Below are 15,175 nucleotides of genomic sequence, written 5' to 3' on the forward strand. Positions count from 1 at the left end.
GTTTAATTTTTGCAGATCAGCGGTACTCCAGGACCACCAGGGCCCCATGGACCCTCAGGACCCATGGTGAGCGTTTCTAAAACCTCACGTCCCAAAACCTAATAATCACATAATATAAACGTCATACCATTCATGACCATAGGCACACAATATTGACTCTGAATAACTGATTGTAATGTAATGAGGTGCTGCATAACGTGTCAACACCAAAACCTTTTCTACTCCCTTCAGCAAACAAGTTCACAAAAGACATCCAAGCTGTGGTTAAACACTACTTGTTTGTATAAAGTCACCTAGGAACAAAACCACAGGCCTAGGGACTTGGCATTACTCCACTGTGACAAGTGTCAAAGTGCTGCACTTGTTTTTCTTGTCCCGTTCTCTTCTTCAACCGCTACCTATGAACTGTGATTTGGATAAGCGGAAGTTTTTAAAAAGCTTGTTTTAGTTGTGAAAAATAAGCAATAAAAATAGTTCATCATGAGATCAGCCACAAATTAATATTGTTTTCATGTTTTCAGGGCCCCCATGGTTTCCCTGGACCGAAGGTGAGTCTCAATAAGGACTCACATGCCTGATAACAATTAACATTCAGTGTATTTTACCTGTGATTACTCAAATAGTTATTTTGTACATTTAATAAATATCGTTGTATAAAGAGTTAACGACATTTGAAACCTTCCAATTAACTATTTGTACATTTGTTTATACAGCTGCGAACAGGAAACATTAATTAACCATAAAACCTTGAGATGAGTGTTAAGAGGCCAATTATTAGACAGTTACTGATGCATCTTTGCTTTTCCTTGTGCTAAACTGGCGGCATTACTGTAGCAAGTGCTTCTCATGAAGTTTTAATCAGCCTTTAGATGGGATTTTCCATCGCAACAGCATCTGAGTACCATTTGGTTTAACAACATACACGAGCTCAGGAGTAATGAGCGACGATCCAGATGCAGACATAAACAATTACAGGAGTTTACTTTGGTTTACAGACACAAAGCAGCAGTGAAGTCTGGAAGTCTGTTTGTTACAAGACACAAAAGAGGTTGATGGTATGTTTGAGGGATGTTAGGAGAAAGCACTTTCTGGACAGGCAGGAAGAAGTGAAGGAAGTGGTTCTTGTGCTGGAGTATTTCCATTTTCTGCTACTTTATACTTCCACTTACTACATTTTAGAGACTAATATTGTACTTTTTACTATTTACTTGTACTTTTGATACATAAAGTTGGGGTGAGCAATACTGAAGAAAGTTCACAATCAACTTTCTTTCCTCAGAAATGCCCACCCCACCTTTTAGTACTGCCAGGAAATGACTCTTAAAGCTGGAGCTGACTTTAGGAAAAAAAAAAACTTTAGAAAACCAACAAAAGCAAGCTACATTTTAAAAGTATCCCACCTCTAGCCTTCAGAGCCACTCCTCCACAACTCATGTACAGACACTGCCAGACTCCAGACTGCCCCGTAGCACTCGCTGCCGTCCAGCTGGCAGGCAGGCACGTCGACAGGTAGCGTGTCCAATTGTCTCATACAGGCCGAATGAGACGATTGGATGAGCTTATTAGAGGCCTGCAGCGGTCACAGTTACTGGATTTTATTTATTTGTCAGAGCATTGAATTATTGATTGCAGTCAGGATGTTAGGAGATTTTTCTATAAATATAACAACAAACTAACTTTAAAAACTAACTAACTTTAATACTGAGGAACATTTTTTATTTGTATCGGTAATTTTTACTTAAGTATGACTCAACACTGGCAGGATTACACAAAAAAAACAGGTCTTTGTTCACTTCCCTTGCTTCTTTCATTTTTTTCTAGGGGGAACCTGGTTTGCACGGTGTGAAGGGCATTCGAGGGGAACCAGGACACAAAGGGGACCGCGGGCCACTGGGTCTCCCCGTAAGTACGGGCGTGCACCATGGGATATCTCCAGCCACAAAGCCCTGTCCTTTATTTCCTCAGACATTTATAGAAATCTCTCATTTCTATTTTTAGACCTGTTAAACTTCTTGCTGTGCATCAGTGCACACATTTTGAGTGTATGCGTTGTGTGTGCGTCTGTATGCGTGTGCGTGCGTGTGTCTGTACGGCCTTCTCCATCTTCTGTCCTCATTTCCATGTGCCTGGGCTGACTATTTTGCGAGCTCCCTGTAACACACAGTGTAATTTAGTTGTTGTAAACCCTGCCATCAACCTGTCCTAATAACAGTGTTCATCTGGTACTAATCCCGCCTTGTTCATGTCACTCATACCTCCATAACCACACAGGGAGCCTCCGGCTTGGACGGCAAGCCCGGAATTAGGGTGAGTGTCATGTGACCAAGAGGCTTCACCACCCAACTTCTGCCTACTTCTCTCCCTCCATGCAGTCTCTCCCTTTTCCCTCAAGTATTTTACCACCATCATCCCATTTTATTGTATTTCATTGTGACTCAAAAGAAAGTTATACCAGCTTTTGTTGGATGTTTACATCTTATCTAAGTGTCATGAGTTGAATTAAGCCACGCTGAATTTAATTCTCAGGATAGCGACCATGCAGAACGCTGTGTCAGCAGGCATTTCAAGGCTCTCGTTTTTGTCCCGTGTTGCATTAACTCAGCATTAACACACACTCATACATTAACTGTGTCAGCAGTGTTGTAAACGTCCTTTGTGGCCTATGCACGTGTACTAGCAGCAGCTCTGTGTGCCGGGTGTAGGTCAAACCACATGGGAGTACAAAAGTGGATGCTAAACATGAGTTATTTTTTTCTGCTTTCTATCTGTTATCTGTTTTGTCTAATTTTGAAATACGTGCAGTAGTCCAATGATATAAACTCACCATGACACCGCTACTCTTTGTAGGGCATGGATGGGCCTCCGGGTCTAGCTGGTCCAGCTGGGCCGAAGGGTGACATAGTAAGTTGACTTTTAGTTTTTTCATACCTGATGTTTTAACTTTCATTTTAGGTGTTTTTAGCATTGGTTCATTTAATATTAAGTGTATACTGTACAATTCATGTGACTGCAACAGTGATTCCTCTGTTATCAGGGTGAGAAAGGAGCACAAGGCGAGCCAGGCCCAAGGGGACCTTACGGACTACCCGTAAGTACGATGAGGATGTTATGTTAGTTAACGTTAGCTACTGTTGCTCTCTGTTAGCAGAGTGGAAAGAGGCACTGAAATGAGGCACAAGAGAACGTGCATAAAGTTACATCCTTCATAAAGAAATCCACAGTTACATTAAAGGTGCAATATGTGAGAATTGTCCATGCAGCATTTCACCAGAGTAACCAGCTAGCCGTGCAGCTAGTGGTTCAGAAGTGGGAGCTACGTAAGCATCATTATGTCTAAACTCTTATTTATTCACATTGTGTTGATGATTTTAGTTCATTCTTGGACATTTTCAACTAAAATTCTTACATATTGCCTCTTTAAACAACTTAAAGAGCAAAAGGCAACAGAGAGAGGCGGGAAGGTCTCGTTTTTCACGTAATGTTACAATCCGCTCACATAAGGCCAATATGGTCTCTAATAGTTTGGTGAGAAAGAAGAATTTGTTTGCTGCTTACTTCTGTCCCCATGTATTGAACATGGTATGATCTGTATTTGTGAAGCTACATAATGACGATACAACTGATGTTCTGTATTTGCAGGGAGCTGCTGGAACACCAGGCTTGGATGTAAGTCTTTGGCATCTTTCATTATAGGAGTAGTTGGCTAAAAAGCTTTTAAATATAGAAGAAAAGTCGTGAAAGGCATGGAAAAAATGTTTATTATTATTTAATTAGCAGCTCGATGGGACACCGCTCTGTACACACAAAGAAACCAAACTCACATGCACAACTCATTGTTTGCAATAGCCCAGTTTATCATCTTATTTTAACCCCATCCCAAAAGTATCATACATTTCCAAAGCTTGTAAGTAACATTACGTAAGGGAGGCCTATCTCGTTAATCATCAGATACGACCAAGAGTTAATCGTAACATAGAAATACATTCTGTAGAGCTGAAGTTAGCATGATTTATTACAATCCAGCTGAATCAGTGTGACCAAGATATAAAAAAATCATGAATTATAAAATGTCAGCATTAGTCCTGATACTTCTACGGTTCATATTGAGTTTACTTTGTGTATATCATGTGTTTCCCCACATCTGGTGCTAATTAGCTAATCAGCGACAGTTGAGTGGTTTGTCCCAATTCAAGCTTTTGACCCAAACCTTATGTCAAATTAAGACGTTTGCAAATGATTCTGGGTGAATCGTTTGCTTCTTTTACAGAGTTTTTCTATATTTAAAAGCTAATGACATGTTGGTAAAATACAATATTTATAGACACCAAATAAAGCAGCGGTAAGATTTCCTTCTTGTTGCACATCTCTTCACTTTCTCTTCCTCTCAACTTATCTGACTCTTCACCCTCTCAGCACTCTTTCTCTCTTCAAATCCTGATGTGTTTTCTTCAGCTCTGTCGGAAACAACTCTCGTGTCTTTCGCACAGTGACTAGTGTTTAAGTGGAGTTGTGCTTTTGCAGGGGTTGCCAGGCTTAAAGGGGGAGAAAGGCGACGTTGGGGAAAGAGGCGAAAAGGTAGATGTAGAGAGGAAACTATGGCGTGTCAACCCTTTAACCTTACAGAGGACTGATGTCAATGGACAGCGATAGGAAATATGACGTGGAGGTGTTTTGTGTTGCTACTTTTTAATGCTAAGTTTAGTTTTCTTCTCATTTTAAAATCACTGGGTAAAGATAGTGTATGTGGTTGTTGGAAGGAATAGAGTGGTTGAAAGGAATTTTATCTTAATTCAAGTCTGTTTTGTAGCATTTCTACTTTCTCAAAGAATAAACTCAATCAGTTTCAACTAAATAACTGAGTAACAACTCCTTTGCATAAAATATCATCCTCAGTCCACTCAATCCAGCTTTTGTTCTCCACTTTTAAATGATTTTTTCATCTCATTTCTCAAAATCACAAGTCAGATCTCATTGTGAGGCATCGAATGGGTGATTTCGACATCTTAGACCGGAACAAGTCCATTGACAACAGGCTCTTAAAAATTCACATTTGTTCTGTTTCTGTTGTTTCCATGCATGAACATACACTTGAAACATTTCTCCTCCACGTGTCCTTGAGCCTGTTGATAACTCCTCCTTGCTTGTTTTTACAGTAGTTTATAACTTTCAGTGCTAAATCTGTCTGTTTCCACACCTACTAACACTTTCAACGTGTTCCTTAGATGTTTTCTGTTATTGAGAAACTGTATCCCATTCCACGGTACATCAAGATGAACATACTTTACACAAATAGTCTATGAATGTCTGTATTTACCAACCATTTGGCAATACAGAGTAGATCTTTCTTTTCTCTTAGCAACAACTGTGAACAGTGAATCTGAAATATTATGAACAGGCATTTTAAATTGTGAGTTATGAGTACTAATGAGTTTCTAAAACACTTGCATGCGCACAAAAGCACAGTTATCTGCAAATTCATACCATTTAAAGTTCAGATACATGAATACAAATTGCACACTTCACCTGATGAGGGGCCAGATGTGTTCCTGTGATATTACGTTTTTTTAAAAATCTTTATAACCAAAAAATGTGTTTCTGACATAATTTCAACCTTCGTTATCTCAACCTCTACAGAAGCTCTGAGAGGCAAAAAATAAAGAAATACATTTTGCAAATCTGGCATTCAATTTTCTATTTGGGGAAAAAGGTTTTGGCAGGTCAAAAAAAGTTTTCCTAGGATCATTTGAAAAAAGTGGGATAAAAGGTAAATGAGGTTTTTTTTTCCATCCCAAAAAATTTTGGCAGGTGAAAAAAAATAAAAAAATTTCATATGTGAAAAAGGGTGTGGAAAAAGTATTTTTTTTCTCACTTGCCTCTCAGGGCTTCCGTAGACTTCAGATAACCATATGAATATCAATTATAATATTATGAATCATGTATTTGGAGCTGTTTTATTGTTGATTTGTTAATTTCTTGTTGACATAAGCAGACAGGGTACATTCAGACCAAATCAGGCGGTGCGGCAAAACGCCGCAGGGTGGTGCTTTAACTTTCACCACTCCTCTGATCCGTTTGCCGAAAGTTCATGCTGCTATGTTGTCATGCTACTAGCATGCTGGTTCTACCTGTGATCGTTTGTCCACGTCGATGGATCAAAAATAACAGTAAACAGCCAGGCAGACTATTACGGGGGGGGTTTAATCTGAGGCACAAAACCAAACCAAGTGATCACAACTGAAATGACGCTACACAGAGAGATGTCCGTCGTGTTCCCGCTGTACCATTTAGCCACGTACATACTAACAAATACTGATCTCCGGTCATGCCTCTGCCACAGTAGATTAGTCATGCCGGTCCTACAGTGATCATTGGCATCCACGGATGTATTTTAAGCTTGTGCACAGTCTGCCCTTGTTAAAATGAATGGGAAGCCTGCGTTTTTGCCACACAACCTGATTTGGTCTGAATCTAGCCTAACTCAAACATGAAGGGATACAGTTTGACCGTTTCCAGTGTGTAGTAGATTTAATTCTGTCCCTCTGGAGGTTTTTTCCCTGCTACTCTTTCTCATCCTTTGTGCCCTTGACACCCCTTTTGGCAGTTAGCTCTGTTTTGACTCCTTCCTCCTGTACTATTTCCCTTTTTTGTCCTCCTCCTGTCCCGAGGAATGTTTTAAGAATCCCTTCCTATCTAACATTGACCATGTGTCTTTCTCCTTTGTGGGCCGCAGTCTCACTTTTTAATCACTCCCCTCCTAATAGCAGTGCTGTCCCAAATGTTCACAAAAAATGATGTTAACTTTACCAAATCATTGTATCCACAGGGGGAGAAGGGAAAGAAGGGCAAAAAAGGGCCTAAGGGCGAGAAAGGAGAACAGGGTGCCCCTGGATTAGATGCACCCTGCCCATTGGTATGTCCCAACTGTGAGCTGGAAGTCGCCTCCCAGCCGTGTAGAGCAGTCGTCCCAAGCAAGGATGAGCTCCCTGTGGCTAAACAGATACCCAGTGTCCGCCAGACCACAGCAGCCTGAAACACAGAATCTATTATTCTCCTTTAACTCTGCAGTCCAGACTCAAAAACATGCCATTAACTGCTGAAAAACATATCATTTTGGCTGGATCGTGGTATCAGCCAGCTCACAGGGCAGCTCCTCCTTCGTCCCCAGCCCTTGAGTCCGTCGTAGCGGACGGACACAGGGGTTAAGGGTCGTCCACCTCTCTCCCAGTAACACTCCTAGGTCATCTTTGCAAACAGGGTTTCCGGGGATTTAAGGGTGAAAAGGGGGAACCAGGGCAGCCAGGTCTGGACGGGCTGGATGCCCCATGCCAATTGGTACAGTATTTCTCTTCTTCCTCCACCTCTTACCCATGCATGCCGCTCACCTTCAGTCATTACTGAAAGCAAACCGTGCATGACTTGAGAGCCTGAGAATCATGAACACCTTATTTTAATCGCAACTACATTTTTTCCATTTATGAAAACAACATGCACCAACATTTATACCTTACTAACTTCCTGACCGCAAGCAGCCTCTTTTAGATAATACATTACAGGTGAAATATACAAATAAACATAATGATTATCGATATAATTGATGCTTAAATCTATCCCTCTAACTGAATCCTTCCATTTCCTTGATTAAAACTGAAAGCAAGATTAAATCCTGTGTCCTTCCAGCTGATTCCTCCACGGACCCAGTTACCTTTTTAACCCGACGCTAACACTTTACTGATGCCCCCGCTACCAGCACACGGACCTCCTCCTCTACTCTGTTAACTCCCCCCTTTCCCCCTTTGTACCAATTGGGCCAGACCGTGACACAAAGAGAAAATCAACAGATCAAACTGGTTGCTGCTCCAGACCTATTCAAGAAGAGAAACTGATTGTTTTTTTTGTTTTTTTCATGTTTTCTATGATGCTTTTTGCTTCTGAAACAATGCAGTGAAAACGCATGGGAGTTCTAACACTGCGGGTAAACATGTTAGAGTGTAGGACTAACTTTGGATGCTTTGTGTAGACGATGAAATCAGAAAACATTCATGTATCACATATGTCATCTCATTGAATTACATCTACGTTCATGTACTCAAACCAGCTCGATATCTTTATTTTAAGAACGACTCCCTGATTTTGTTATAGTGTGTTGAAACTCAACTTTGGGGCAACTATAGTAAAATCAGAGAGTGGGATCATCAACATATCAATGTGCATGAGCTACTTTATCTTTTGCTGTGTATTACGTGCATGAATGAGACTCATAAGATGTAATATTTCGTGAATTTTTCAAAACACAGTCAAAAACAAGGCAGAGGGAAGGTGTTTTCTGCATTAATGATGCAGACTTAGTGTCAAGTTTGATTAAAATCTGAGCATTGGTTTCATACTCACACTTTTTTCTGTCTCCAGGATGTGCAGGTTAAGTTCCTCTCAGATAAAGATCCCTTTAAAGAACTAAATTTCGCATTAAGTGCAATTAATCAAGAAAGCTTGTGCAGTTTGCACTCTGACATTTCCTTCCCTGAACTAGACAATGATACAGATCTTTTTCTCAGGTCAACAGCATGTACAGTAATCACTATAGTTAGTAATAGTTTGTAATCACCATTTAAAAACAAAAGAAATAGTTTAATTCATGTGGTTAAAGGTGCATCATGTAACTTTTTTACAGGCCTCTAGCAGCTTGCAAGACCTTTAGATGGACTTTAAAGCCATATATTTATATTTGTAGTGTAAACATTTAAGCAAACCCATCTTGAATTTTGAGTTATGGTGGGGTGAGCATGCATTATGACTAATATTGTTGCAAAAAAGTTACATACTGTACCTTTAAGAGAAGCTTTCTGATGACTCCTTACTTGGTTCTGCTTTGATGCAAAGTTTGATTTGACTCAGTTTGGCAGTTTGTCTGGAAACTGTTATTTGGGCTTATTCATTTCTGTCATGCATATCCAAAACACTGACATTTGTTGTGTGTTCTTACTTTAACAACAAGTATCCCTGTTTCAGTCCTCATAGTTGTTTTTCCTTCCCCGCTACTCTCCTCTAAACAGGGCCCAGATGGATTACCAATGCCTGGCTGCTGGCAGAAGGTAAGACAAGTGTATAACTGAGTGCTATGACAGAGTTCAGTGTAGCAGCTACAGATGTACAGAGGGAACAAAATATAAAAGGCCATATCCAAAATAGAAACGTACCGATCCACCTTTTTTCAGTTCTGATACCCAACTTTCGCTACAGTTACATTTTTATTGTATCCTGATTACGTAATCCTGTTAAATGTACTCCATTACTCCCCAAGCCTGGTGGTGATACTGTTGAAAGACAACAGCTCCTACATGAAACTGTTCACACCAAGGTATATTGGAGAGAAGGCAGACATCTCCACGGCTGATACCACACCAAAACAAGCTAGATGGATAAAAAGCATCTTGATTTTAACGTGAACTTGCCCTTTAAAGCTACCGTGAAGTGGCCATATCCTTAATTCGCATTTAGGTTTGTAAAAAGGAATCAGACATGAAAAGTGCTCCTAATATTTTGCTCCCTCCATGTCAGTTCATTTGTTTTCATGTGGGTTTCAGCTTCTCTATGTTTGCATGGGTTTCCTGTTCAATAAGTCATAACAAGTGTGGTCGAACCAGATTGTACATCTCAAGTCGTGAAACAATGTGACAACACGTCCCATCCTCATGTCCTTCTCTCTCCTGTGTTTTTCTTGCAGTGATCGCTCTAACCTGAAACGCATGGAGTTTGTAAATAATGCTTCTTTTATGGTATTTATAGTTTTTTTAATGGATAAAAAAAAAAAAAAAAGTCTAAAAGAAAAGAAGTCTATGTGTACGATGACACAAAAAGAGATAACCGTCCCTAAGCTGCTTCTACTCACATCACCGTGTGGAAAAAAAACAAAACAAAACGTGTGTGTCCCGCTCTCTCACATCCACATCGTGGTGGAGTTCAGATCCTCGGCTGGCGCCAGAACTTGTCTCTGCAGTCTTTGCATGGCTCAGACTGGAGCGTCGCAGCCCTGGCCAGATTCACGGGGGGTGAAAGGGAGACGTGGAGAGGAGGAGGAGGAGGAGGAGGAGGAGGAGGAGGAAGTGGAGGAGTTGCGGGAGGATCTGGACTGGCTCTCTAACACCAAACGCTAGGTGTTCTGTGTTGTCTCGTCTCAACAAGCTCACCGCCCATTCATGCAGCACCATTTTCTAAAAGACTAAAAAAAAAGAAAAAAGACTGTGCCGAACAGAACATTGCACCCCTGACCCTGCAAAAGCATGAGTAGTATACTGAAACTATATTTATATGTATTGTACATACATGTCACTGTTTTGTGGTTGCGTCATGGCTTCTGCAGAAAAGAAAAACAACACTAACATAAAACAAACAACAACCCCAGAGCTCTGAATTAGTAATTTTTGCTTTCCTTTAATCTTCCCAAGGGAGTCACGCCATGGCTGGTAGCCTGAAAACCCCCACTGAAAGTAAAGCTGTTGGTTATTGTTGCTTTATTTTGGTGTTGCCTGCAAGAGGGTATGATATCAGCGGGTGGTCACTTGTTGCACTCATGCGCCTCGGCATCATCATCATCTTCGTCGTCAGCGTGGCGCCCTCCACCCCCCCCAACAGCCACACGTCTCCCGGACACGAGGGGAGAACTTAGCGGGCTCGCTGCACTGACAGGAAAACAAATCAGGCTCACGTGGATTCGAGATGGGACAGGCCTGCTGGGGGATCCTCCCCACGTCCCTCTGAGCACGGGAATGGATTCTGCAGGAGAGTCTCATCGATGACATGCTCACCTGGAGCATCCGCCTCTCCTGACAGCCCTGACAGGCAACGCTTCTTGTAGGTCTACTGAGAGCGTAAACAGAATGCAGTCATGTTTTGTTTTTTTCCGTCTTTATTTTTGTTTTTGCTGGCATTCTTTAACATTGTTTATATTTTGTGTATAATAGCCTTTGGTGCCTCAAGCTTTTATTCATTCCTTTATCAGAAATGTACAACTTTATATCATCTTTTGAATTATTGGAATGCTGTTTGTTTCAGATGGGTAAGCTTCGAAAAAGACACACATTGCGCACTGTTTTTCATATGAATTGTTTTTTTTTTACAGGATGTTAATGAAATAGCATGTAGCTTCACAGTGAGATTGCATCCGTCACGACTGTACAGCCTGTGATGTTGCTCATGGTTTTGAAGAAGCTCATTGATGGTGCAGAACGCGTCCAGCGTTGTAACAGATATGCTACTTTTTTCATTCTGGACTCCTTGTACGGGATGTTTATTGTACAGTGTTGTCAATTCACTGCATGTACACACTTTATTACTCATGGATTTCTTAAATATTGAAAATAAGCATTGGTTTGAGCGAGTGTATCACAAGCTGAACATACAGTATTACAGATTAAAGGGGCACCGTGTAGTTTCGGAGAAGAAATTCAAACTCATAATATTAATGAGGTAATAATACAAACCCAGATATATTTATCTTTTTCTATAACTGAATAAACAAGCTGTTCTCAGAGGAAAATAAGGTCAGAACACTGTTTGAAGCTGGAAAAGTGGCAGGGTCTGCCACATATAAACAAAGTAAAACAGTATGAAATTGTGTTGTCCTTTAAGGTCAGTTTGTTTATTCAGTTTATTCAGTCATGAAAACAAAGAGAGTTTGTTTATTTAGTTTGTTTAGGAACAAACGTTAAAAAGTCTTCCCCAAAACTACACAGTGCACCTTTAAGGCAGACCGTGTTAAACAGTTGCATTACACTGCTTTTTTTTACACCTCATGTATTGTCTTAAACATATGGAAAACACGTATTTCAGTGCAACAAAAGCTAAAATTTGACTGACACAGCAAATTGGTAAACTTCCATTAACACACCACAGTCTGACACGGCCAGTTATGTCACATTCCATATCAGATGGAGCAAAGAAGTGGAGCAGTGGGTCGCCGTAGTTTATTCATATTTTCACGTTTCTTATATTCAAATTGCCTTCTGACATAGTTGGTGCTATGCAAGGTGATACTTCTTTTCTTTGACGTTAGAAATATGCATGAATGATTGATGTGAAAAACCAACATTTTGTTGTGATGTAGCAGCAACCACAGGTGGATCGAAGACGACTTGTTCCCATATGGTTTCTGTCTGATTGTACAGCTCATCTCACCGTTCTAAAGAAATGGATGCACATCTGTATAGATTATATTGGTGCTATCTGATAGTAGGTCAACAGCAGCTCAGTTGATGCGCTCTACCAGTGGCAAGAACTACACAACAGGTTTCTTTATTGTTGTTGGGTTTTTTTTGTTTTTTTTTATGTATGTAACAATTTAAAGTTTTTTTTGTGCATATATTTGTGTATTTGTCTCAGTATTTTAAGTGGTACATTATTTATTTTTCTATGATTTCTTAAATGAAGGCATTGTGGTTCTGAACAGCATTCCTTTCACTTGTTTCGATGTCAGTTTCCGCTGCGTCTCCGTTGGTATTATGAAGAATCTTTGGCGTCGCAGAAACGTTATGCAAATGGTGCAGTGTGAGGGAAGGTGGACATTTACAAACTACAGACCAGTGTGTTTTTCTCTGTGCATTTCATTCAGCCTTACAACGGAACACATCTGCTTTTATTTAATTTTGTGTGTCGAAAGGCGAACTATGACAACAACGTACTGATGGCCTGAATGTTGACAGGCCCAGCCAATGCAACTGCGTAACAGTTAAACATCACAGCTTTTTATCACGCTCTCTCTCTTCTCTCTCTCTCTCTCTCTCTCTCTCTCTCGCTCTCTCTTTACATTGAATGTAGTTTGATATATGTATAGTGGATTATTAATGTACTGTTAAAAATGTGTGCTCATTTGACAAGAAGTGCAATTTATACTTTGGTTAATGTGCGTAGCATCAAATGCAGCTGAAATATCACGGCGCTGTGATTTCTATAGCTCCATTTGCTCAGTCGTGCTACCCTGTATACCACTACCTGGAAAGAAAATGTTTATTTACCAGAAGACAAAGAGACAAAATGTACACAGCTTTCATTAAAATATCAACTTTTGATTGGTTCCCTCAAATACTGTCCCTCCACCCATGTTTTAACGTTATTTCCATTACTTATATTTACTAAATTGTTTGTTTTTTTATTTTGTGTTTTGATTTCCAGCCTTTGTTACAGTATTTGTTTTCACAAATTGCTGTATCTTTAGCATGAGCAGCTAATTTTTTTTATTGATTTTTTTTTTTATTGGATTGATTTTTTTTTTTGTTTTTGTTTGTTTGATTGTTGTGTTTCCTTGTGTCACATTTTGTATATTCTGCTATTAGCAGAAGTGCCAAAACATTTATTCCATATCGGTATTAGCGAAGCTGAGGAGGCGCTCCGAAATGACTCACTGATGGGCCACAGAAAAGCTCTGAGTCAAGTTTTCCTCTTTTGAAACGGTAGCATACAGCCATGAGCCACACTACACTATCAGATTAAAAGTGCTGGTGTCGGATATTTGACGAATTCCCACTCTGCATAACGCTGACGGACACTGGTCTTTTATCAGAACACATCTATACCCTCCGATGCACCACAGCCTTACTGGAATATAACTATTTTGCCACATACCATCCAGAACCGATTGACATTTTCTTTGAAGACCCTTGTGTTCACACACTACTTTATTTCAAGATGACATTTCATATGACTGTACTGTTGGAGCCAAATAAACACAGTCTTTCAAATACATCTAACAGCAGTCTTGCCTTTGTTGGTCGTCTTGGTCTTACATCACTAAATATTATGGTCTTTGTTATAATAGCTGCAGCTAATAACCAGAAAGTATATTTACGAGCACTTAAAGGTTCCATATTGTAGAAAATGAGATTTCCTGTCTTTTTCCCTCGGATATTATTTATGCCTAAACAAACTAAACAAAATCTCTTTGTTTCCATGACTGAATAAACAAACTGACCTTAAAGGACAACACAATTTCATACTGTTTTACTTTGTTTCTATTTGGCGGACCCCGCCACCTTTCTAGCTTCAAACAGTGTTCTGGGGACCTTATTTTCCTCTGAGAACAGCTTGTTTATTCAGTTATAAAAAAGATAAATATTTCTGACTTACCCAGAGTTTCTGGAACTGATTATCTACATGGTCAGACATTTATTTCTCAGCCTGACTTGTTCTTGAGTTGCCCTGCTTCTCGCATGTGTAACCTATTAATGAACACAGAGGATCCCAACTCTGCACGGGCCAAGAATAATATGACCAAATACTCGTCCTTTGTTCATTTATTATTTATTGAGCTAAAACAAATTTAACGTACTACAGCTGAAAAATACCAGCCAGTTAAACGACAGACATGAATGTAGAATGCAGACTTTCTCCAGGCGCTATGACTTCATTGTCTGCCATGCTAGTTAGTCCTGTTCAACAGGTGTCGAAAAGGAGATAAAAAGTGCAGCTTTCTTATGTTTTAAATCAGAGATGGCTTAGATTCCTTTTCAAATACTATAAATAGAGGTTTTCAAGTGGCTAAATTTAGCTTTGTGGATATGGCACGGTTTATTACTCTTGTTGTTGTTGTTGGTGGTGGTGGTGTAGGGACATTGACAGAACAGGTGCAGCAGCATTGTGTCTGGATACATTTCAGATGTCTTTCTCAGACTTCAGAAGATAGTGGCCAGCAGGATCATATCTCATCATCATATATAAGAAACCTCCCTTACTTTACCAGTAAGGAGGTTCCAGATATTTCCCCAATTCAAGTTACAAACAAACCTCGACCAGTATGAAACAACAGAAGGAGTGGTGGCGACTTCTTTCTGAAATAACGAGCATATGTTGCGATTATTGTTTCTTAATGTAATAGACAAACAAACAGTATCTGATGCCTCTTCATTCTGATGTTTTCTTTTTTTATTACTATTATTGCTAATTATCGTGTGTGGCCTGCCCTCGATCTTCCAGGTCACCACGGTGGAGTGGAGGGGGTTTGACTCCGGGGTCTTGGGACAGGGGGTTTCGCTGGCTGTACAGATTATAAAGCCCACTGGGGCAATGTGATTGTGATTTATATGAATAAAATTTTATTTGATTAACTATTGAAGTCATCTTGGGGTCAAGTGATGGTAAACACTGGTCTTTTCAGTTGAAATCGCAGAAGTAATGGCAGCCATAGCTG

The 15,175-nt window shown here is 40.0% G+C and overlaps 1 protein-coding gene across 1 annotated transcript in view; it reads left to right on the top strand.

The window, feature by feature from the left end:
- The window catches only part of LOC141003261 (uncharacterized), a 149,610-nt gene extending 139,141 nt beyond the window's left edge, over positions 1-10,469 (top strand). Inside the window, exons 28-37 of the mRNA XM_073474569.1 lie at positions 16-66; positions 522-548; positions 1,822-1,902; positions 2,848-2,901; positions 3,035-3,088; positions 3,640-3,666; positions 4,522-4,575; positions 7,255-7,332; positions 9,051-9,089; positions 10,443-10,469. Coding sequence (XP_073330670.1) covers positions 16-66; positions 522-548; positions 1,822-1,902; positions 2,848-2,901; positions 3,035-3,088; positions 3,640-3,666; positions 4,522-4,575; positions 7,255-7,332; positions 9,051-9,089; positions 10,443-10,469 — 492 coding nt within the window. The remainder of the gene's footprint in view (positions 1-15; positions 67-521; positions 549-1,821; positions 1,903-2,847; positions 2,902-3,034; positions 3,089-3,639; positions 3,667-4,521; positions 4,576-7,254; positions 7,333-9,050; positions 9,090-10,442) is intronic.
- Positions 10,470-15,175: the final 4,706 nt, after the last annotated feature.

The sequence above is a fragment of the Pagrus major genome, chromosome 10 (assembly GCF_040436345.1).
Source record: "Pagrus major chromosome 10, Pma_NU_1.0".
Classification (NCBI taxonomy): Eukaryota; Metazoa; Chordata; class Actinopteri; order Spariformes; family Sparidae; genus Pagrus; species Pagrus major.